Below are 24,991 nucleotides of genomic sequence, written 5' to 3'. Positions count from 1 at the left end.
GTTCTATCTACAAATCTAAAGAAACCCAGCCTAGAATGCAGAAGCCTGTTCCACAAATAACTGAAATACAGTATTCCCAATAGGGGAAAAGGGCCCAGGCAAGGCCACTACCTGTCCTATCACTTTCCAGAAAACACTGTACATATTTTTGCTCAGAAGAAGGCAAAATTTGGGCAAATGCCACTTTGTATCAGCACTGTTAAGATCAAATTCTGATTTTTATTTAGAAGGTTGACAGTCAACAACAGTGGAAGCCTTAAAGGAAAAAGTTCTATCTAGAAAAAGTGCGTTAACTGGCTTGGGTAAGTACAAAGATAGTCTGCAAGGTAAAAAGGGTTTCAAGAATTCTTCACTGTTGTACACAGAATCTGTTCCAAGAAGATGTAAAATGACCGTGTTGAATCACTAACAATTTATCCACCCTTTGCTCATCCTCTTTGCTCATACAGGGTACGAGATGGGAGAAACAGCTCATGCAAGATCTCAGTGTGAACAGCACAAACTGAGGAAATCTTAAAAGGGGGTTCACCTCAAATTTGTGAACTGTGCTGAACAGTGAATTATTATGTCAAATGTTTCATTGTAAAATTCCTCATTAAATTCTTTGGCGTTCACCACACGCTCAGCGTAACTTGAAGTGCTGAGAAAACGAATGCTTACTGTGCCATGACAAAGGCCAATGGTTGCCTCTTTACTGAGCTTGATACATATGGTGAAAACATATTGACTAATTACTTGCCATTTTCAAAAACTGACAAACACTCCAAAGTTAGGCCTAAAATAATAGAAGACTCAGTATGAAGAATAAAGACTGGGAGGATCAAGAGGAATAGCGTAACTCTGTTATTGCTAATCCCTCATTCAATGTTTCCTTTGACAAATGAATACTAAGGAATGTCCCAGAATCTCAGTGTTTCAAACTGTTTAATGAAAATTAGTAAATTAATGCAGCTGATTAATACATCTGTTCAAAGCAGAGAGTGAAAATAAAGCCCAGATCCAGATTTCTCCCAAATATCAGCATGATATAGCTGGTATTTAGGATCTGGGTTCAGTTTTGAGATGCTCATTTTCCACCTTGTTACGGGGTTTGCCAAGTGCCAAAATCAAGAAAGGAATGGGTTTTGGTAACAAACTACTTCCAGGGAGATCTATTAAAGGGGTAAAAGTCAATGTGAAAAGTGAGACAGAAAGACACACATCTCACTCCAGTTTTCAAATGTTGTTTTTGATGTAAATAGTCATCTACAGGAATCTAGTCTGAGCTGCCTTACAGGAGTCCCTTGTACACAGCCTTCACTATGAGCCTTTCTAAAGCCATCTGATTTCCAGCACCTCTCCTCCGAGTCATGACAGATTGGTCCACTCATCTAATAAGGAATCTTCCCTAAGCAGTGGGACAAATGTTTGACAAGTTAATTTCAAGGTAGCTTGTGGCGTAGAAGCAACAAAAAGATACACAACTGTAAAAAAAATGTTGCTGGATAAATTCGGCCAGTAGTGGATGTGTAACAGAAAATACACTTAAAATTCAAGCTCTTTGTATTGCAATACAAGGTCTTTGCCTTAGAAGTAGAAAACATGAGGACTCACTGAAGCTAAGGTTAATGGGAATGCAATTACTGCTAATAGAGTTTTCTGAATATGAAACTTGTGCTGATGCATCCACTATTTAGAAATAATAGGAAAGGCAATGGATGACTTTTCAAAAATTAAAACAAGTTTAAGAAAAATCAATAATTATTCCCTATTATTTTTCCTTTAAACAATCCAGATAATAGAAATCGCAGACTTGAATAGGATGCCTAAAGTTAATGGCATTATTGGATTGAGAAAAAAGGAAGAGTGATCAAGAGTTTGACACATTTACTAAAAAGTTCAAATGTATAAACTCATTGTTCTACTAGCTCTAATTTTGTAAGTTCAAGACAAATCTCAAGCCATGTTTGGATGTTAAATGTAGTCATAAACAGAGACTAAGAGCAATTTATAAACATTTTTATTATATGAGAAATAGTTGCTATTTTAGAGACATGTAAATAATATGATGTCTTTCATAAAAGTTTTAGAAGGAGTTTTATTTTCCAGCTCATAAACCAAAAATAAAACACTTTAAGTGATTGACTTTCCTTTAAGTCCTTGAGCCTGATTTGATAACACTACTGGTAAAGTCTAGTAAAACTCCTGGAATAATTCCCGGTGTTTTGAACAGGACCAGACATTATCTGTACTGTTTTTCATTATTATTGCTGTTTTACTGTAAAAACCTGGGTAGATCATCACAACTTTGCCCCCGGTTGCATAAATATGAAAAGATTTAAAAGAGCAGCTGTTCTCCAAGGGGTGGGAAGAACCTTGCTTCATTTGCTTTTTAAAAAGTTTGAAAACCTTGAAGTCCCATAAGAACAAAAGATCAGCAGATGCTTTTCCTGCTCCGGTAGAGTTCCACCTCAAGTTTTCCAAAAGCATTGAATTGTGTCTGGGTAAAGAAAAAAAAAAAAATCAATTCTGAATAGAAGTAATGAAAAAAACACTCTTGTTTCTATTTGTTTAAATGGTTCCCAGGGCAATGGAGCCTTCCCCAGGTGGCCGATGAGCTGAGCCCTCTCCCTGGGGGTGCTGCAGGGCAGAGGCTGTGAGGTGGGCAGGCACTGGGTATGTGGTGCGTTGGTAACGAGACGCTTTTTATGGTTTTATCACTTCCATCATTTTTTGTTCTTTCCACTGAGGTTTCATTTTTTTTTTCTTTATTTCCCAGGAAGCTTATTGGCAGCGTGTGCTGTAAGTGGTGCCCTGACTATGCAGCATCACGCAGAAATGGTGGAAGAGCTGGGCAATCATGTGGGAAGTTCCTTCGGAAACTCAACTACCTCCTAGAGCAGCTGCGTTTTACTTCAGTTTTTTGTTTAATCTCTAGGTACAGCCATTGCCGACTCATATGCAAAACTGCTAAAGGACTGCTTGCCATGTCTGAGTACGGCACCACACAATGGGCTGGGAATGCCTGAGATCATTTCCTTCCCTGCCTTTCATATCGCTGAACTGAAACCATCACTCGTGTCAAAAGCAAGGACTGCAGATGAAAGGCCAGTGCATTAAGACAGAACATAATTGTCAGTCTCTGAGTTTCTGACATTAATCGTTTTACTTAAAGAAGGCAGGGGAATGTTCTTCTGTCCCCCCCACCTCAGTTGACAACACACAGGAGAGAGTATGGATAAAAATTAAAAAAATAAATAATGACTCAAAATTTTTGCTAATTAAAAGTAATGTGTTTTCCCATTTTTTGGCAATTTGATAACACAAAACACTTACTTGGGGGCCACAGGGGGAAACAAACTGAGACGGATAAAAAATGTTTTGTGTTCATCCAAGCAAGACTATGTTAATGCACATTATCCCATTAATGCACATCAACATCGGGAATAAGCGCGCCAATGCAAGCAAGAAGCATACACTTATCATCATTTGATAACATGTTTAATGACAGATTGACGGTTGATTTGCAAATGTGAACTGGCATCAATGTTGCTAACTTCAGCTTCTGCCGCCTCCTCTGCTATGCCAGCATATTTATGTGCATAATTTGATTTCGCAGCCACACTGTTAGTACATTTTTAATATTAACTATGCAAGAACAGACAGCCGAACTTAAGTTGCACTGATGGTTTGAGTTCATTAGATTGAAAAAGATGGGCAATGATGACAAAGATGGAGATGGCAGTGCAACATCAAAGAGGCAACACTTAACAAACACACTCCATTTTGAACAAACCGAACTAACACATTTCATGTTGTCGGCTGCAGCAGAGCCCTTATGTACAACAGTAAGAAAAAAAATATGCTTCTGCCCTGGGCATACTGACAGCAACTCTACAAGAAGCTTAGCAGGCTCCTGGACACACAGTTGTAAGATATTTCACTCCTCTATTGTAGGTAAAGGGGTTGATTCTGGGCTGATGTCAGAGCGAAAACAGTGTAATTCAGTGGACCTGCAGCAGAATTGCTCCTGATTTACATCAGTCCAGGGGAGAGTGCCTGCCTCTTCCCACTCTCCTTCCCTAGTTTGTTCTTCACAGCTGCGATTCTTTATGACAAATAATAAAAAGATTTTGCTGAGAGTTCAGCTCTTGCACGCATGATGCACGGAGCAGAACTGCAAGTTCAGACACCCTGGGGCCTAACGCTGTGAGGTGTGTGATGTCCTTCCTCTGTCCCCAGACCCCAGCACCAGCAGGACTGGCTCCTGGTGACTTTCCCTTCTTTGGTGATTCTGGGCAATTCAATTTTGCTCTGAAGGGAACATGTACCAATGAGCTAGGAGGAGAATATTTCATCCTCTGCTCACATTAATGTCTGGGCATATACTGCATCTAGTATTAATTTGCTTGTTGTGCTGCAATATATAATAAATTTGAGGCAGTAGCTTTATGGTGCAAGTTGTAATTTTAAATTTTATGATACAAACTGACCATCTGCAGGAATCTGACCATATAACCTTCGCCATTCTGTGTAGACTGTAATGTTAGTACCTCTGAATCACGGTGCAGCTATGATTTAGACACACAATTAGATAGACCAGGTCCTCAACAATTCTCAGCTGTCTGAATTACTGCTGAACAGCCTAATAAATATATAACACATAGGCTGTTCAGAAAAGCTTTTAAGAATGTCCTGAAGTTTGCCTCTAATCAGCAAAGCACCTACTGCAATTACTGCTGCTTGGAGCCTGGTCCTGCAGCAGAAGCCCGTTGTGCTTGGCACTGCACAAAGAGAGCAAACACCTGCTGCTTGGGGACCACCACTTGGGAGCTCCCTGTGTGGGGCAGGCCATCATCGACTAGGGAGCTGTGAAGGACAGGGGAATGGGCAGAGGAATTGGTGTCTTTGCTGAGGAACAATTCTATAGATTAAACTAGTAACTATCTTAAGAGGAGGACTGCAAAACTCTTTGGTACCCACGTAAAACATCAGCTACTGGGTTTAGTCATGGACACACTGCACCAATTTGTCAAGATGGGAAACTGAGTCAGGGAGCTGCAAAGGACCTTGCAGCATTTGGGTGGCTGCCCTCAGCTGGCAGCAGCAGGGCTGGGGACTCGAGTGCCCTGCTCTTGGTGGCAGCTCCTGAGCAAATCCCTCCTGCCAGGACACTGACCTGACCTAGCTGTAAAGGCTGCTTTCCCTATTGTCAGCTGTGGAAAAACAAACGAACAACAACAACAACAACAAAAAACCACCCTAAATCTCTAATTTCGCTAAAATCTCTTTGTGGAGGTCTGATCTCTTTTTAAGAAGAGACCTGCATTGCAGGGAGAGCTAATCCAGAGCCCCTGCTGCATTTGGTTCAGGCAGTTTATTTAGCAGCTGTGGTGGCTGGCACTGCACAGATGAAGGTTTGTGACCCCCAGAACTGAAAATCTATGAAAAGTAGGCAGCAACAAATGTCCTGGGAGACCTCTGGCATGTTAGGTTGAAACACATAAGCCTTTTTTTTTTTTTAAATCTATTGATGTATTAGGGTCCCAAACCAGTGGCAAACAGAAGACTGCGCTATGCAAGGTGCCACACAGAATTAAAGATGATCTCTCTCTTAAAAAGAGAATGACAATTTTCCAGTGATGCAGGCAGCTTTTGCTTAACAAACTGAAAACACAAGAGACTGTGGAAGCTTTCTTAAAAGTTTGGGAACAACTAACTAACTAACTAAAAGAAATGCCAGCAGAGATAAATGCAAGGAGCAGGCCATGCTTGGTTAGAAGCTTGGGCTCATTTTGTTTTCTTTTAAGATAGCTCTGTACCATCAGTGAGCTGCTCAGCAAGGTAGAGCAGCAGCAGTGTTTCCTGCCAGTGAGCTGAGCAGGTCAGCCTGAACCCCGCAGCCTTGATGATTGCTCTGTTAACAGCCTTGTGCTGCCTTCGCCTTACCTGGGCTTTAGTTCCAGTTAGAAATAAAAACATATCCCAGGGAGAGTGAGCTGTGGTCACTGCTCACTCATGTTTCCTGCTGGAGGACGGGAATGCGGAGAGGAAAGGAGGGCTGCTTCCAGGCTCTGAAATAGCTCTCCCCCACCTCATTCCTGCCCTGGGGTGACCGGCAGCATGCTAGGTGCATCGCAGGGGTATGGGGCGTATCTTCCAGCTCTGTGTTTCCCCTTCAAATTGACTGAGATCCTGCTGTGACCATGCACTTATAATGCCGGTTGTGGAGAGCTCCAGAAAACAGGAGTCCTCAACACACGGCTGGAAGAACCATTAGTTTTCCCAAGTCACAATTATCTCTGCTACTGCGCTTGTGTCCTCTTTCCTGTCTCAATTTAAGTAAGTTACATTTCTCCCACTCTTATTACTGAGTAGATGCAGATGCCACTTTGTTCTATGTGATTTATAGCCAGTAGCTAATGTTCAGTTATAATTCCCCAGTTTAGACATGAAAAATAGCCTGTAATGCTCAACACAAGGGCCTCTCAACAATGATATATAATTTAAAAATTAACATGAGGACAGAGGAGACACAGGATTTTGAACTAGGGACTCTCTCATTCAAAGGTTAAATCTCTACAAGGTGAGCTAAAGGAATTAGTTGAGTTATTAAGTAGATGCCTCTTATATTTTCCCAGTACATTAGCTGTTGCAGTCTTTTCCAGTTCAGCTGTGCTCAGCCCCAGCGTGTTCAAAGTGCAAATGCTCATGGCACTGCATTCACACATTTGCTTTTTTTCAATGTCAAACAAACTGGAGCTTTTCAGAGCCAAAGGTCAAAGTGGAGGGCCCTTAAGAAAATCTCTTGGGAAATTATGTGATTGTTCTTATGTCTTTATTGTATATAAAATCAGGCTTCGTACATGGCTCGCCCTTCCCAAGCATCTTAAAACTATAAATGAGTCATGACTCATTCCTGCAACACCTAAGTTATATAAGTGGTCTTGTTAATTTACTGGAATATCTTGCATAGCTAATCATTTCCAGGATCAAACTCTGAAGCCTCTGAAGCCTCTGAAACCTCTGAACTGGTAAAGAGCTCCTTTAGAAATATAGAGAAGTTAAATCCTAGCCTTGCACAATGAGTCAAAAACAGATCAAGGGACAGAACCTGCATCATCAGACTCACTCTGCCAAATGCATGCCATAAAAGCCCTCTTTTGTCAAAGCCCAGCAACTCAGAAAACATGGAGGGAAGTGAGGGAGAGAGGAGAAGGAGAAGAGCTTGTCTATGAAGAGTTTTTGGAGGTAGCATTCCCTTCTTTATTTTTTGTTCACAGTAATAAGATGTAGCTCATCTCTTAGGTGTCTCCTGCTGCACTCTGTTTAACCCTGTCTCACTCCAGCTCCAATATTACATTTATGGATTACAAATTTATTGACATTTGACATTTGCATCAGCTTTCACTTGATCAACAGGAGCTTCAGCTGCCAAAGGGAATTATTGTGGAAGATTTCAACAGCCATGGGAATGCCAAAAAGGTCATTAAATCATATCGGAAAAACAATGTGTTCATAGCATTCATACATTTAGTCTTGCCAGTAAATCTTCTGGTTGATGCTTGGACCACCTACTGATGATACTCAAAGAGAAGGAGAAACAGGGAGAATCGAAGAGATGAATTAAATTAAAACCAAATGACATGAAGCCTGGCACAGTGGGATCTTTAATTTTCTACTCTATGAATCCAGAATAAGGAAAAACCAAAACAAAGCACAGTGGCTTGACTTTATCTAAGTTAATTCCCTCATATAGGCAGGGCTTAACTAAATAATCCTGAGTAATGTGTGCACCCCACATTATTGCATGCAATATGTGGGAGGTGCAGAATTCAGAAAACATATGGCACATGGAAAACAAATGACAGGGTGTGCTTTTACACTCTTTTTGGCTAAACTTATCACTTTTGTTGATATTTTTTTAAAGACATGAAATATGAGTATAGGAACTTTCACACTAATCTCTTTGGAAAAATACTGAGAATTATTTTTTTTATGCGTTTGTGATTTATAGAAGAAGGACACATAATTCCTAGGAGCACAGACAATGTTTTAAAAAAACATTGATCAAATAAACAGAATTACATCCCCCATCCTCTTCTCCCTGCATGACAAACCTGGGTCTTGCATCATAAAAAACCAAGGCCAACAGATTAGGGCTCCATAGGATTATGAAGGGAAGTGAATTACTGAACTGGAAGCCCACCCACAGCCTATCTGTCTGTGTATGCCTACTCTAGGGGCGAGATTCGCTGAGGACTGAATCCATGCAGCCATTTGCCACTGAGCTGAGTGAGCATAAAGAAAGTATTAAGCTTTGCCCTTCTCCAATGGAAGAGCAGCACGTCCAGTTTACATGAAAGTGGCAAAAACTGGCCATAGTACTGTTATATCCCAGAGGAACACTTCTTCTGGGATGTCCCTTGGGATGTAGATCAATAGGGGGGTAAAAGGCAACATCAATCTTCTTAATGGCCCTCTAAAGTAAGTTGGTGGCCATGAGGACTCAGTCCCTATAGGAATCAGTGCCAGTGGCTTGACTTGACCTCAGAAATCCAGTTGGCATTGTGCAGCCACTGTTGTGTTTGGAGCAGTGGTGCGGCGTGTGGCTAGGAGGTGACTGCACAGAGATTGCTTGGAGAGGGCAAAGACAGGGCACTGGGCAGGCAGCTGCTTCTAAACCTTGGCTCGAAACAAGGGAGAGAAATGGAGAGATGGAGATATGTGATGGAGGTATCTGCTGGCAGCTGTGCGCTGCACTGGGATATTGGTTGTACATATCAAGATACATAATTTCAGGTAATCGGTGTGGTTTTTGGTATAAAGTTGGGGGTCTTTAGAAATAGGGAGTGTTTGGGAGTTTTCATTAAATGACCACATGAAAACAACAATTTCACATTTTGGATTTGAACAGTTCTATTACAGGAGAAGGGGAAAACACTTTTGTCTGTGTACTTAGTATTTTGGAGGTTTAGAAAAGCTGAGCACAAACCCAGAAGGGGTCTCAGTAACATTATCCATGAGCAATAGAACAAGCAGTTTTGCCTCCTCTGAATTACTGGTCCATGCTAATATGAAGCCTGCAGTGAGACTGGAAGTCCTCCTCTGTGTACAGCTGAGAGAGAAATCTGATCCCCAGCTTGCTGATTGAGGGTGGTGGTTTTATCCCATCATGGGAAATTCTCATGGAAAGCAAAATGGAGAAAAGAAGGGCCCCCTTAGATCTGAGGGCCTGATGCCACTTCTAAAGTCTAGGTGTGATTTCTTCCTTGCCTGTGCTTAGCTAGGTGCAAAGAACAACCACACAGACTCAGCACCACTCTGTCTGCCAAGGGCTGGTTTGTACATCCCCTGCTTCCTGCTTTACAAGGGGGCACCTCCAGAGCTCACCCCAAGAGGCCTCAGAGTTGTGCCCAAGTTTCTGCAGTGATCAAGAAGATCTCACGTGCTCTGCAGCTCTGGAAGCAGGGGAGCAAAATCTCCTCTGGCCAAAGAAGTCCTTGAACTGCAAAACTGGAGGCTGGGAGAATCCTTTATGGATAGAAAAGGGTGGGCCTTTGACCCAGCCCTCTATGGCTATTCTGATGTTCTCCCTCACTCCTATTCAGCTTTAAGAGAGGAGACAAAATGTCATAACGAAAGTCTTAGCGGGGTTCAGTTGTCACACGCCTCCTGATAGAAAGGACTGTGCATGCTTAGGGCTAGGGAATAGAACGCGAGCACCAAGCGAAGGCAGTTCTTCACTTACAGCTGAAGGCTATGAGCTTGATGGCACAGAAGCTCAGGCTGCTACTGGTGCGGGGAGAGGCTGTGCCACTGGGGAAGGGGGAGGCTCCCTCCAGCACCTCAGCTTTTGGAGCCTGAGGGACTGCACGGCACAAGCAGCAGAACCTGACCTTGGCCTTCACCAGACTGTGCAGATAACTGCTGGGAAAGGCAGGAGAAGTAGGATCACATGGAGGTCATGGCCTTACTGATCTCTTTTTTTTCGGGTGAGCTTGAGGGCTGAAATGTTTTGGTTCTCCAGTGCATCCCGAACCCACCGTTTTCATCCCCTCCTGGAGCTCTTGGGTGGCTGTGTGAATCACAGATGGGCCTGGCAGGAGAAAGGGAAACCAGAGGATGCTGAGAATGCTCTGGCAAACCACATCCTCGCCTTTCTCTTCCTGGCCTGATTTGATGCCTTGCAGCTGCTACTGCATGCACAGGGTTTCAATGCCAGGTCGCTCAATAATAAATCAGAAAGAAACTGCTGGGGTAAGGGGTCATGGGGATTCTGAACATCTCATTCACTCTGAGGCTTGTGATCCTCCGCAGTACAGGCTTCCCAAAGGACAAACTCCTCTGTACCCACTCTGCTATAGCAAAGCACTGAGCAAATGGTCTTTGCTGGGCTGAGCAGGCGAGGGGAGGCAGCAGCTGCCAGCGCACTCCATCACTTGATCTGATGCAGTTGCTCGAGGAGGTGGAGTGGAGGGAGCAACCACATGAAAACCACTCCAGCCACCTCTCCTTTCCCTTCAAAAATGTCATTTTGGCACCCTCCACTCTCTATAACAATGTTTATCATTGTTCTTCGATTGTCTAGGACAATAAATGGTTAGAAATGAGCATATATCACCAGGAAATCTCTGCCTGCCCCTTCCCCCAAGCAGTGTCATAAAAACGTACAAATTCACATTAATAATGAAGTGCATTTCCCCGAGAAGCCACTGTGTATCTCAGGGAGAGCAGGCAAGGTGGCAGTTGCTGCAGAGTTTCCTATTAAAGAGCAGAGCAAATACTCATAAATCTGATGAGGGGCCAAAGCACATGTTAGGGCTGTCTCCCTCTTAATGGAACCTTTTCTGAAATGAAAAAAATATATATCTCGATACATTCAGGGTATTCATTAGACATGACAACCTCCTCCACTCCCCCATCCTTCCCTCCCCCACTCCTGCATGTGCTGACCCCTGGCAAAAGAGCTGGTGCTGAGTGCTGCCAGGGAGGGATTTTGGAGGGGAGGAGGAATTGTTTTGTTTTAATAAAGGGAATGTGTAAATTTCCTACAAGGAACAAGTCCCCTCTTCCCCCCATCTCCCTCCTTTCCTCCACCCCAGCAAGCTGCCACCATACCCTCTGTTTCTGCCCCCCTCTTGGTCTCTGCTGTGCCTCTCATCCTTCCCATGTGTCCAGAACCAATAGAACCAATGCTGTGCCCCAAAGCAGGACCCCTCTTGTAGAACTGAGCATAGGGAACCTTTCCTGCCATCTCCCACCTTCCAGGGATCAGTCAATTCATGCTCTCAGGATGCACAAACCTTCAGACCAGGGAAGGTGGCAGGATGGAGTCTCAGTCCCCTCAGTTCTCCAGGAGCCGTGGTTTTGCTACCTGGTGCAGTGACTTGATGTTAGAGTCCTTATCACAGACTGGAAACCCAGGATCTGCTGCCCCTTTCCCGAAGGCAAGTTGAAAAACACCGTCACAGTTAAGAAATAAGCTCTGTGCTGTGCATGGCTTCTTCTACCTCATTTCTCTTCTTGCAGAAAGGGTCCTGCGTGGCATCTGTGCTGGTGTAAATCCTGCATGACTTCATTGCTGTACAAAAACTAGTGCAAAGGCCAGACCTTTCCCATCAATGGACCCTGCCTAGATGCGCAAACAGACCCAGCTCTGAACCCAGGAGAGAAAGAATAAGGCCTGAAGACTACAGCTTAATAATCATGAATTATCTGCTCATTATCCCAATAAATAGTGAAAAATCTCTTCCTCCTTTCCTCCTCCCATGAAGTCATATCTATAATTTTCCTCATTTTCCATCTGTGCTCCATCATATTTGCACAGGGTGATCATCCTGCTAAATTGCATTATTTTTATTGAAAGGTGCTTTTGAGGGCTGGATGCTGCTCATGTCTTTTCCTTTTGTTATTGATCTTTGCTACTTGGTTGCTGAAGTGTAAAATGTATAAGACTCAAATACTCTCCCTTTGAAATTTCACTGGGTAAAAATGTTCTGCTATAGATTATGAAGGCTGTAGCATTTAATAATATCAGATGCAGCGAGGAGAAGGTATGATTTTGATATCCTTATGAATAGTGAATACTTGAAGAGGTAGGTGCTATTCAAGGTTAGTTAAGGTCTGGTCAAAATGCTTAAAAGTTGCTTTTTCTTTGTGAATTGAAGAATTCCTGCCATTTGGGGGCAGGAACTGTCATTTGCAGTATGCTCATACAGAGCCTAGAAACAGTATCGGTTGACCTAATGCAATGTTAAATAATACTGATCTTAATGGTAACCTGTAGTATTCCTAAAAAGCAAGTAAATCTGCACTGATATATCTGTGCTGATGTCCTCTGATCTGGCCTGACCCTGCTCTCAGGGAAGCCAAGAACACACTATTACAGGTTTTGCAAGGGCTAGTGCTAGACTGAAGAAACTTTATCCAGGCAAAGTTTGAAGGTTTGAAAATGTTAAATTGAAAATGTTGTGATCTAGTGTTTTGGGGAAACAGTGAGAAATTTCAAAAGATGAGAAATTTCAAAGGATGAGGGGACTGAGGCTTCACTGGAACACAACTATTTTGAGGGAGGAGTGATCACTTGGAGGTAGGGATCTGAGGACGGGCTCTGCATCTCTCCTCCACCACAGAGGAAAGGCCAACTTGTTCCTTTTCCTAGTGTACTGCCTCGTCATTTCCCTTTTCTGGTGCTCAGCAATTTTACCCACTTTATCCCAACAAAAGTCTGTTTTAAAATGAGATGTCCATGCAGAATATATTTTTTTTTCCATTGTCAAGTAGGGTGTTAGAAAAGTCCCGTTCAAACCAGGTAATCAAGGCTTTCTTTGTGGTGAACCCTCTCTTTCTGGCTGATGACAAGGTGAGCAGAACCCTTGAGCAGTTTCGTTGGTAAATTCTGCTTACAGTGTCATGGTGGACATAACTGCAGTCCCAGCATGTTTGATTCTTCTAAGAGGGTCTCAGTTTTTAATGTTTGCTACTAAGAAGAAGTGAAACATGAAGAGCAAGCTAAATTCTCTAAAATACAGTTTTGGACAACTAATTCATGCAATTGGCCTTGCCTATGTACCACCAATATTGGCTAATAGCAGAATGTGATGTTCAGAGCAGCTCCTACTGTTTCAGAGGAAATGAGAAAATAAAATCCACAGACAAAAAAAATCTTCTATTTTGGTATACTTAACACATACAGTTATCTACGTGTCCTATATATCATTTAACAAATTGCTTTGCAATTCTTACAGGGCGTGGTATAATGACTGATTTAAAATCACTGCATTGCTTAAACTGCATTGTTCTTCATCAAGTTGAGTCATTTTTATGTGAAGTGTCAAGCTCTCTAACAAATAACTGCTGCCAGACAAATCAAGTTCCTCATCTTAAAGCTACGGCTAAATAGTTTATAGCTTTAATCTGCTCACTGAGGTGTGCAGTCTATGACAGTAATTATAAATGCAAGGAGAAATTATAGCTGAATGCTTTAACTGCATTAGGAGCCATTTGATGAACAATCATGATTGCCTGCTCATTTTCAACAATAGAGGGCAAGTTAGTGTCAGTGCATTAGAGGATTTTCAGTTCTGCTCTGCTCTTTCTTCCATTTACCACAGAATGTCAGTTGTCTCCTATAAAGTAGAAAAAAAAGCACTGTAGAAGCTTTAAACTTGATGGTTAAAAAAAGACAAAGGAGGAAACAGAGAGAAAAACTGTTTATCATTATGACTCATTTTTTTGTTTTGCAGCAGCCTTACTTTCAAATTAGTTCATTTCAGGTAGCTGTTTGTTTACTTATCAGGGTCTTTTAAAAAGAAATCTCTCCAATCAAGTTGGTAAATTTAACTCTATGGAGACTTATTTCTATAAAAAGTCATCGATAAGACCAGAGAGAGCCTCGGTTACTGACCAGTTTCTAGCCAACCCTATCACCTGAATTTAAAGTGAGAAATAAAATTTTGCATTGTCTTTTCTTCTTGGATCAAGTTAAAAATTCTAGTTTAAATAAAAAAAAATAATAAAAAAAATAAATGCTCTTCAAAGGTCTTAGTCAACAAACAAATTAAATCTGATTAAAGCCATGCTCCCTAATGTTCATGGGTTGTCTTTGAAGAATAGCAATAAAAACAGTTTTGTAGCAGGTTAAATGAATGAGAATAGAGACATCTGATTGTTGCATATTACACATGATTTTACATTATATTACTAAGCCCATATCAGTTAAAGGAATTCAAGAAAACACCAAAGATGAATATAAAACAGACATGTATGTCTTTACATTTAAGAAGAATTTATAGTGAATTTCTTATAAACAGGCTCACAGAGGTCTTAGAAATAAAACCATATACATAACACATTTTTCTACAGTACTATCACTGATTATTCATTCATATTTTAATGATAGTCAACATTTTAAAATAACTTTTAATAGTATATTTCATTAAAATATATAAAGTAGTTAAAGTATTTCTCTACTGAGTACACTTTCCACTGTTTTATTTCCATTTATTTCCATATATTTTCTCTACTTTTATTTCTATTCCACTACAGTATTGCCTAGAAATGAATGCAGATGCATGTGTACATTTTAAGAATTTCAGTATGCTTTATATTTCTTGTTTCTAAATACTGTGCTCTTCTCTATGTTTTTATTCAAATGCATACTGAATCCTAAAATACATGGTATGAATAAGTAAACCCTGAAAATCTCTGTTATTTGATTTAGTCTCCTTGTAGATCTCAGGAAGAAACCATATGAATAAACTCTGGCCTCCACACTTTTAACATAGTCAGAACTTAGGTAGGCTTACAGCTCCAAAACTGTAATAAAATCTTTACAATGCTATCCAAAATACCCCATCATTTCATACAATTTGTGCTATCATGCATACCAACTAAAATTATAGTTCCAGATAACAGTGCTATCACTCTGTCATTGCAATTTAAATATATTTTTTCAAAGGTAAGATACAACCTGCATCTTGATATAAATTAGAAATGGATGAGTATTAAAAGGACAGCAATTTCTGGGTACCCAAAGGCAGGAAGGACAGTACCTTATTTATGTAGTCACATATCACCTGAATAATACCCGTGATGTGTCTGTGGAGGTTATTACAATGCAGAAACCATTTTTTTCCCTCTGAGATTTTTTTTTCTTTGTACTTCTTCCCCAAATCCTGAGGAATAGTAACATGTTTATAAAGGTGGGTGTTTGGTTTGCCTCTTCATAATAACATGGTGCTTTTAAGACCAAATCTGAAACATTTGTCAGGTATTAAGCCATGAATATGCCAAAATAGCTGTTTTATTAATATGTTTGGCAGATAGCTTTTGTTTGATAGTACCCAAATTATTGGTTTGCTCTGATATCTCTTGTGTGAAAACTATGAATGTCAAAGTCTTAATAATCGTTAACTGGTGAGGAAGGAAATGAAATATGGTACATTTTTCCCAACCAATCTCTTGCAATTTTCTGATATTTTGGCAGGTATATTGATTTTGAAGGGTTATAGAATGGTTAGGCAGAAAATCAGTTATTATCAGACAAACAAGGAACATTTATTTTCTGTTTTTGTACTAGATTCTAATGTTGGGTTAAAAATGCCAAAATGGACATTTAAGGATATTAGCATTATTGAGAAAATAAACTCCCTTTGAGTTGAACTGTATTTTTCTGGCTAAAATACGCAGAAGGAATAAATCCAGTCATAGACAGACAGTACATACATGATGTATGCAAAACTTAAACCTTACTGCACTTGAATACTGACGTTATACTCTATAGTAATAGCTTATATTACCCATCCCAAAGTAACCCTTTGATTAGTGGTTTAAATTATTCAAAAGTAGTCTTTTTATCGAAGCTTAAGTGATGCATAGTCCTTGTGCTGGCTTTGTACACCGAAAGTGTTTTTTAAAGCTTCCTGAATATTTGCAGCAAACAAATGTGAAATCTTCACACAAACGGGTATTCATCCTCAAAGTGCTTGCACCCTCAATTAGCCAGAGAATAGCCACAATAGCAGCTGGCGTAAGTGACAATTCACAACACATCTTTAATTTTGACTGTCTGATGAATTCATTTTCCAAATGTTATCTAAGTAATGAACATGTTGGAGAAAATCTGAATCTGCACATGATTATTCTGCAAACAGAAGCAGTGCCTGAGTTTGCTGGTGAAATTGCTGGGAATGACTAACAGAGCCTTGCTGGAAATAAACGTGTTAGAACAGAAAACTTCTATTTGGACTTTTAGTTGATGTCTGCATATTTATTTAAATCAAGAAGATTCAAGTTTGTGAATCAAGCAAAATTAAAAACGCAAAAATTGTGTGTAATCTGAATATTACATTACATATTATAAACATTGATTGTGGCAGTACTTCGTTTGGTGCATCTTTCAGCAAAAAATAAAATAAAAAATACCAACAGTAATGTATAAGTATCCTATTAACAGGTCTTTGAAATATTAACCTTGTAAAAAAATCTAGCAGTTTCCTCAATTAAGCATCAACCCCCTCCCTCCCAGGTTATACGAAATCTTGCACTGAAGTCAGTGATGTTCCTGGATTGACATGCCCACCAACATGAAACAAAATATAATCACACATCTTCAGGATTAAAAAAGGAACGAGCAGAGACATGATGGAGAGAAAGGTTAAACTGATGTTACAAAAAAGGCCACTCACAATAGTAAATGTTTAAGTAAGTGTAAAATATTAAAATATTTTACAAAACTGAATATCCAAATATTATTGAAAGAATAACCAAACTTCTGGACATAAACTTTTCAATTATTAGTAGATTCTTCAGGTTGGGTTTGAGTGTGTGAGGAACTTGGACTATTTATTATTTTGCTAATTTGACATTTGAATTGTCTTCTTTTCCCCCATCAAAATCAGATTTACAGGTGTGTTAGCACTGAAGGTTGTAATCTTTTGGTTTTCAGTGCGCTTTTTTTTTTTTTTTTTTTTTTTTTTCCATTCTCATCGTAAAAGAGTAGCATCTAGTTGTTGCATTCCACATTGAAGTGCATAGGATGTGAAAACTATTAATTCTTAGAAACAGAAAGAGAGTGAGAACTGGGAAAACAGCTATTTTGAAAATAAGAAGCAACTTTTCTGTATGGGGCAATGTAGTTCTGCATTTATCAAGCTCTCTTCCTGAAAACATTATAAAATGAATGTGTACATGCAATCAGATTAATGAAGCAGCAGTACATTATGCATTTTATAGTGTTTTCCTACATTTCATAAAGTACGAATGTTTTAAGAGGCCTCCTCACAAGGATGAAATCAAAACTCGCTATAGAGCATGCATACCTTAAGAGTTATTCTTCATCCACTTCTGCTACAAATTGTGAATGGTGTTCTGGTGACTTGCTGTGTGTTTTGCTTAGATGAAGTTTTACTGCATGTTTGCTCGCAAATGTCCGACAGCACAACTTACATTTGAACTTAGAGTCTGTGTCCTCTTCTCCAGCTATTGTTTCAGGAGATCTTTGAACTGAAACTCTGGAGATTTCTTGCTCTACCTTGGTTTGCTGCTCCACAGCCAGCCTGTTCATGTCTTTCATTTGGAAACCTAGATGAGATTCTAAGTGGCTAATGTAAGTAGATGGGGTTCGAAATTGAGATGCACAGTCGCTGCAATAAAAGACTGGATGCCCTTTGTCCATGTTTTTCAAAAACTTTGTTCCTCCGGTTTTCCTAAGTTGGTACTTGACGTTTGCCAACCAATGGCTGATGGTGGTCATTGACAGTCCGGTAAATTTTGAAATCTGCATACGCTCCTGTGGGCCTAGATCTGATAATAAATATTTACCTTCGGATGTCTGGAAGAGGCTGGAAGCAAATTGAGCCTGCAAAATGAGGAGATGCTGAGGGTTCCAGTTTGACTGTCTGCCCTTCCTTTTATGCAGAGTGGAGACTTCTGTTGAGACATCCTCAAAGCGTCGGACATCTATTTCCAATTTCATAGATGGGATCCTTGAAGATGCAGCAGGTTTTGGTGTAGTAGCTTTGGGAAGAACTTTGACCATGTCAGCAATGTCAGACAGAGCATGTTTTTGAGGTGGAGAAGTACAGGATTGTGCTTGAGCTGACTCAGCTTTCTTGCCTTTAGATTTGGTCAGGTCAATAGGCTGATCATTGTTTTCAAACAAATAGTGCCTGGACACACTTGCAGGCTTTGGTGGGGTTGGAGTAGGAGATAACACTGGCTTCTCCATCATATTTAGATTAGATTTGTGGAACATAGAAATTGTGCTAGAGCTGGGACTGGAGTTGGATTGAGGCCGTAAAGGCTCTGTGGCTTTGCCCAAGTGATTATTTAGTACTGACTGCAGGGCACTGAGAGGGTTGACACAAGGCAGCTCAGATGAATGGTTGGCAGCAGCACAACCATTGCTAAGAGAAGCTGCTGTTGGTTCCTTGAGGACTGGTTTTTCTTTTCCACTGTCCTCTTTAATTTTGTCTTCTTCTTTCAAGGGGCATGGTTCCGTCTTTTTTGGCTCCACAGAGACTTCAGATTTGAGGGGAGGTTCTCTTTCACTCTGACTGAGTGAGGCAGGCTCCGCTTGGATGCTATCTTTAGCATAGTCCTTTTGTACTTCCTCCTTGTCATCAGTTTCTTTCTTCACTTGAGTGCACTGGGCCACATTTGCTGAGATAGGGACCAGAGGCATGACCTTCCACTTTGGAGCTATGGGCCTTAACTTATTGGTGATGGTTGGCCTGATTTGCAGTACTTGGGAACCCACAGGCAAAGATGGCTTAGCTCCCTCTGAGAGCTGATAAGCTGCGTGGATGCTGGGGTATGCACTCCAGCTGGGTGCTCCATTCTGAGCTTTATTGATGGCTGTTGTGACAGTGTTCTCCAAAGACTTTAAAATGTCCCCACCACCCTTTGAACCATCTTCTAAATCTTCTTCTCTGAGGTACTGGTATTTCATTGTGGGATCCAGTGGTTTCTGAAGGGTGTCTTCATACTCTTCAGTTTTTACTGCTTTCTCATCTTTGTTTGCATCATCAGTTTTATCTTTTTTACTTTCTTTTTTTATTTCAGAAGTGGGAGCTATGCATTCTGCAGATGATTTACTGTTTGATTTTGAAACCGGGCTGTCATTGGCTGGTGCTTCAGACAGTGATTGCATTTTTTCCACAGCTAGAGGATCCAGAACAAGTTGCTTTCCTTTCTTTGAAGCTGAACTTGTGACTTTCAAGAAATGGCCAGTAACCATCATGTGGGTCGTGAGCTGCTGCAAGGTGTCATGGGAGCTTCCACACTCCATACACTTCAAAATCTGGGATTTACAGGCCTCAAACTGCCAAGTATAGCTGGCGCCATTCTGGTAGCCATAGCGGTTGTTAGATGACAACTGCAGGTTCGCGTTCTTCTGCGGAGAAAAAGAATCTGAGAAAGACCCCGTTGTGGAATCGGGAGAACAAGGCCTGTTAACATCAAACACACGTTTCTTTGCTGGAGTGACCATTTTTGAAGAAATGGTTGGTACCGGCTCCTTCAAAGGCACTTTTTGGTAATGTTTTGTTTTTATCATATGAACGCTCAGATCTTGAAGGGAATCGAAGGAGTCACCACAGAACATACACTTCAGAACTTTTTGTGCATCTTCCTTGTCCATGTCCTGGAAAGCCCTTTTTCGAGGCTTTGAGTAGCTGGTAGGTCTGTGCTTGTCCTTTTTGTGGTTGTCATCTTGGTAGTGACCTGTTTCATTCATATGAACTGTTAGTTCGACCAGCGTGTCATAGGCAGCACTGCACTGCCGGCACCGAAACCTGCTGGCGCCTGTGAAAACAGTTCCACACATTTTGCTGCTCTGCCTGTAGAGCTGGACGGAGCTGAACAGGTTGGGTTTCGAGACAGGTCTGGAAGGTAAATTCTGTTGTAAGCTTTTTGACAGTGCGTCTTGGTGCCAATCAAAATCAGCTTTGTTCCCTCCATTTCTGTTGTCACAACTCCTCTTTTCAGAGTTAGACAACTTGAAACCCAGCCCTAAGCCTGTCCAATAAGAGTCTGACAGTATGTTGGCATAGACCGCTGTCATTTTATCCATGCAATTGTGTGCTTCATTCTGGGCTTTGGGATGGGTGCTGGTTTTTGGATCCTGTGGCTCTCTAGAGCAAATGCTTTTAATATCTGTCACGTGGTCACTACCATCACTTAGTAGTGATTCATTTTCTGCATCCTGGTTAGATATATGACTGACAGGGGAATTCTGGTAACTAAAGTTCCCTTTCTGCTCAGGACCCACATCGTGTTCCTCATCCGTGCCAGTGTCATTGCTGCCCTGGAGGTGAGCAGTTGAATTGTTGTCATCATCATCTTCTTCCTCCTCCTTTATATCTTCTTCTTCCTTTAAATCTTCCTCTTGGACATAACCTGAAATGTAATGTCAATATATGAAATAACTTGCTAAAGGAGAATGCTACAGTTCAAGATTTCTAGTTTCACTGTGTTTTCTTTACTGGACTTCATTTTAATCTACAACTTTATTGCTTGTTACTTCTGGAAGTGAAAAAAAGCCAAATGATGTCTCTTTTTGTGAAGGTTGCTGCATTTTATTGGCAGATGATCATAATTCTTTATAACTGCCAGAGATTCTGAGTTAATAATTTTCCTGTCATGGGACTATAATTCTAACTGTCCTGTAATGGGACAGTTGGAAAATTCATATGTAAGAATTTAAAGTTTATTCTAAAAGCTTCAATTCTATCAAATTGTTTTTAGCCTCAGTGAAAGGAAGGGTAGAATTGGCAAGAAATAGAAGAAAAATAACTGCCATAATCTTCCTGGTTCATAGAATCATCTAGGTACAGTAATCTTTTGCCATTTGATCACCTAAAAAAAGCACTTTAGAACGTACACAAATAATTTATATGTCAAAATACAACATTTGAAAGCACTAATAGGCTTAAGTGGAACTCTTTTGTTTGTAAAAATAATGTACTGTGTGCCATAAAAGCAAATTGTGCTTTGATAAAAACACGTACATATGTTTCAGGGCAAGAACCCTTGGAAGTTACAGAAGAGTATTTGGATGTGACAGAGGTAGACCAAAGTTAACTATAAAACTGGAAAAATAGAATAAATCCAGAATGATTTTCTTTGACAAATGAACTACGTAATTAATTAAAATGAACTTGATAATATAAGAGTTGTAAATTTTTAAATTAATTAAGGATTTTTTTTTTTCCCCCTGGCCCTACATCAGTAGTACTTCTCTTGAAATTATCGGAGATAACCTAGGTAGAAATAGACTGAAGAATCAGAAAAGGGGATCCTTAAGGGTGAACCATCTCCACTGCAGTCACTGTATAAATTCCCATCAACCCATCACAACCAACAATTCACTCCCAGAAGGGATGGAGCAGTAGAACTGGTTCAGACATTTTTTTCACAAGATTCTTGAGTAATTTTTTTAACAACCATTACAGAGCTGTTACATGCAATGTAAGCAGCTATTGAAACAATTCACTGTTACAGACAGCTACTCATCAAAACCAAGCACTGATTTCAGAAGCACAGGTCTTTGCAGGAGATACTTCAATGTGCTCTTTCAGGTAGGAGCCAACACTGTGGTGCTAACCCTTGGGATTGCACAGCAGGGGTACTTTACTCTGCATGCTGAAGACCTAGCTTTTTGTGTCATGTAATTTTGTAAAACCACAACTCCAAAACTCCCCAGTTAAAGCTGGCCTTAAAAATAACAAGGCAAAAATAAAATAAAACTCTACTAGCTGTAATTGTGAAGTAAGACTTTAAATCATAACGTTAAAAGCTCAGAAAGAACAAGGCAAATGAACCTAAAAGTGTTACTTGTTTAAAATCCAATTCCTTCCCAACTTCTAAGAAAAGCCAATGAATGGCTTTTTGAGAACCTGGCTTATTTTGACATGCTGAATTTGGTAATCTTGTGCAAATTATATTCTTACAGCAAATCCAAATAGAGGGGCAGAAAAGCTAGAAACATTTTTGTTAACATACAGAAGAGGCCTTTCACATTTTTTTCATCTTTCAATTTTCCAATCTACGTGCATTTAAGAAGAACTGGGAATGCATCAGACCCCTTCTAACAAGAGTTTATGGTCAAGCCAAAGAAATGAACCACAATTGTTTCCTGGATTAACCTGCAGCATACAAAGAGGGAAACAATGGCTCTCTCTGTGCTGTGCTAAGAAACCCACATAAACCATCTTTCCTACACCATTCCCATAGTTTTAGGACCTGTGCAGATCCCAACAGCTTAGAGCTGGGCTTGACTTACTCCAGGCAGCTTCATGACCAGAGGTATAGGTAGCAGTAGTGGCTAAGAGCAAAGGACTTGGACACCATCTTAACAGGAGGAAATAACGATCATATTTGGGAGGAATGCTATGCACTTCAGGAGATGCTTTCAGCAAAGTAGATAACATTAAATGTTGTGTTAAATATTAAACCAGTAAGTCTTTTAGCAGTATGTTGGGGTACAGCAAATATTAGTAGCCCCATTTACAGATGATCAGACAGTAAAGACAATACTAAGAGTAAAATATTTATCTCACCACCCTGAATGTCTTCCCTGATAACAAGATAACGCTTTCCATGTATCCCTTTCTAAGCTCAAATGTTTTTCAGGGGGACGTGGAGAACGGAGGGACATGGAGGCGGCAAAACTCCTGCACGTCACGAGCAGTAACCTTGTTAAACAAGCAGCATGAACTGATGAGCAGGACTGACATGGTTCTCGCGGTGTTAGAGATACTGCACAGCGTAGGTAGCAGCACTGGCCCCTTGCCAGGATGTATCACAGTGCCAAGCATATTACACCCAGCAAAACAAAAATAAGGAGGGAATTCAATGAAGGAATCAGACAAAACAGACAACAAATAGCATTCACACAGTTTTGGGTCAGTGCAAATTTGATTCTCCATTTCAGCACCAACTCTTTGAATATTATTAACCCATTTTTCACCAGAAGGTTTTTTTTTTTTTTTTACTTTGGATGATACATAGAGCGGTTCCTTCTCCACCATATCCTTTGTCCTTCTAAATGGATTTAGTAGAAAAAACAGAAGTACCAGACAGCTGCACATCCCCCACAATACAGATAAAATTTTCTGCTTAATTAGGCATTGACATGTTTACTATAACCTTTACAGAAGAGTAACTCGTGCTGAGAAATCCTCTTTTTTTGTCTGCATAACATTCAGACATAATCTTATGATAGCAGTAAAATAACTTTTTAGAAAGCATTGTCAAAATTTCACAAAATCATCAGTCAGGTCCACTTTAATAACATCTAAGGGTTCTGGGCAGCTTTGAAAGCACATTTCAGTATCCTACTTGTAAGATTATTCCTGTTTATCTAAATGATTTAAGTTGCTGTGGGCATTTTAAGGATGGTGGAGACCTCTTCTGTGCAGAGAACCTAGGGTACAAGAAATGCATGTCACCTTCCAACAGTGTTTTTTAGTAAGATTTCATTGCATGTAAAGCTTGATATGAATTAATGTAGCTATTTAACAGAAATAACATTAATGTAAGTCAACTTTGCATTATTTATTTTATAAGCCTTATATAAAGAGTGTCTTAAGTCTTTACACCCACATGCTTTAAATGCAGTGTCTGTAATAAGTAGCATAAATTTTGCATGTCATACTGATGTCCATATAATAAATTGTTGAGTGACCTGTTCTCTTCCCACCAGTTCTCCCCCAGGCTTATTCTGACATTCCAAACCTCTGAGTTGATCATATATAGCTGTCTTATGGAAAAAATAAAACTATATATATATATGTAAAAGAAATCCAAACTCCGTAACCAGATGAATGCTTCCTCTTTTTCCCATCTGAGAATTTTTCCCACCAATATTAAACAGGCCCAGTCAGAGATGGGAGATGTGCAATGTGCGGTCCCAAAGAAGCAAGGGACTGAAATTTCACCATCTTGAAGCCTGGACAAAGCCCAGGAGCTTCAGAACATAGAATGGAAGCAATTTCTGGCTTCCTAAATGGAAATACAGTATTTGGTTTTAGTGCTGATTGATCCCAAGACAGTGTATGTCAAGATCATGACATAAGTAAGGATAATATTATCGTATGGATAATAACCATAAATGCAATTCTCAAATATGTTATTTTATTTATATGTTTTTTTTTTTTTTTTTTTTTTTTTTTTTTTTTTTACTTCCCATCATGCCTTTGTGACTGGATTCATTGTCACTGAAGCAATCTACTTCTCTAGGACAGGGGGTGCAGTAAACAGCTGATTCTTTATTCTTCAAAAGAGTACATTTTTTTAGATATTTCTGGAATATTTCTACAAAGTATCTAGAAGAAAACAGGTCCAGTCAATACACCTGCATTTTTTTTTTTTTTTTAAATTAAGTGTCTAAAAGTCTGTCATGTTTACCTTGAAATCTTGACCATACTACATAGGCAGCCCTGAGCCCAGCTCCCAGTGATGTTCAACCCAAAACTGACTTTCAGGCCCTTGTACCCCAGAGTCGCCATAATTTGCACCACGTTATATGTCACTTCTGAACTTAAACTTTAGAGTGTGAACACGTCTTTCTCTTTTAAAGTGTTAAATTTTACTGTTAACTTTTCCACCAGTGGATGTTATTTTCAATCAAATTTGCTCTTTTTCCACATAAAGAAACATTTATATATATATATGTTTCTTTCCAAGACTGGAAAATTTATTTTCTGCCAAGAGAAGGGACAGTGAATCATTGTCCAGAACAACACTGCTAATCCATGTAAAACCCATGCACCATCTGCACTTCTTCATATATATATTCCAGTTTCACTTGAAATAACATCATTAGTAGAGCAATCTCACAGTGCTATAAGGTGATCTTGTTTCCTTCTTGTCTGGCTTCAACTCAAACATCTTTTTGTGTTTGGCAAAAGCTGTTTCTTTCTCTGAAATATTTCATGCAGATAATGGATAATGACCACTTCTCATTCCTTTTTCTCAAAAATGTCTAACTACATTAGCTACTCAA

The 24,991-nt window shown here is 40.0% G+C and overlaps 1 protein-coding gene across 5 annotated transcripts in view; it reads right to left on the bottom strand.

Moving 5' to 3' along the window:
- TSHZ2 (teashirt zinc finger homeobox 2) overlaps window positions 1-24,991 on the bottom strand; it is a 230,243-nt gene that overhangs the window by 71,245 nt on the left and 134,007 nt on the right. For 2 of the 5 annotated variants that reach the window (XM_068700664.1, XM_068700668.1), the window contains one exon: window positions 17,304-20,382. In XM_068700664.1, the coding sequence (XP_068556765.1) occupies window positions 17,312-20,382 (3,071 nt within the window). In that variant the 3' untranslated portion in view covers window positions 17,304-17,311. The other 3 variants (XM_068700667.1, XM_068700666.1, XM_068700669.1) reach the window with 3 other exon arrangements.

This window comes from Anas acuta, chromosome 16 (assembly GCF_963932015.1).
Source record: "Anas acuta chromosome 16, bAnaAcu1.1, whole genome shotgun sequence".
Lineage (NCBI taxonomy): Eukaryota > Metazoa > Chordata > Aves > Anseriformes > Anatidae > Anas > Anas acuta.
Note: the sequence above shows the minus strand (reverse complement) of the source record. Positions and strands in the feature narration are given on the sequence as shown.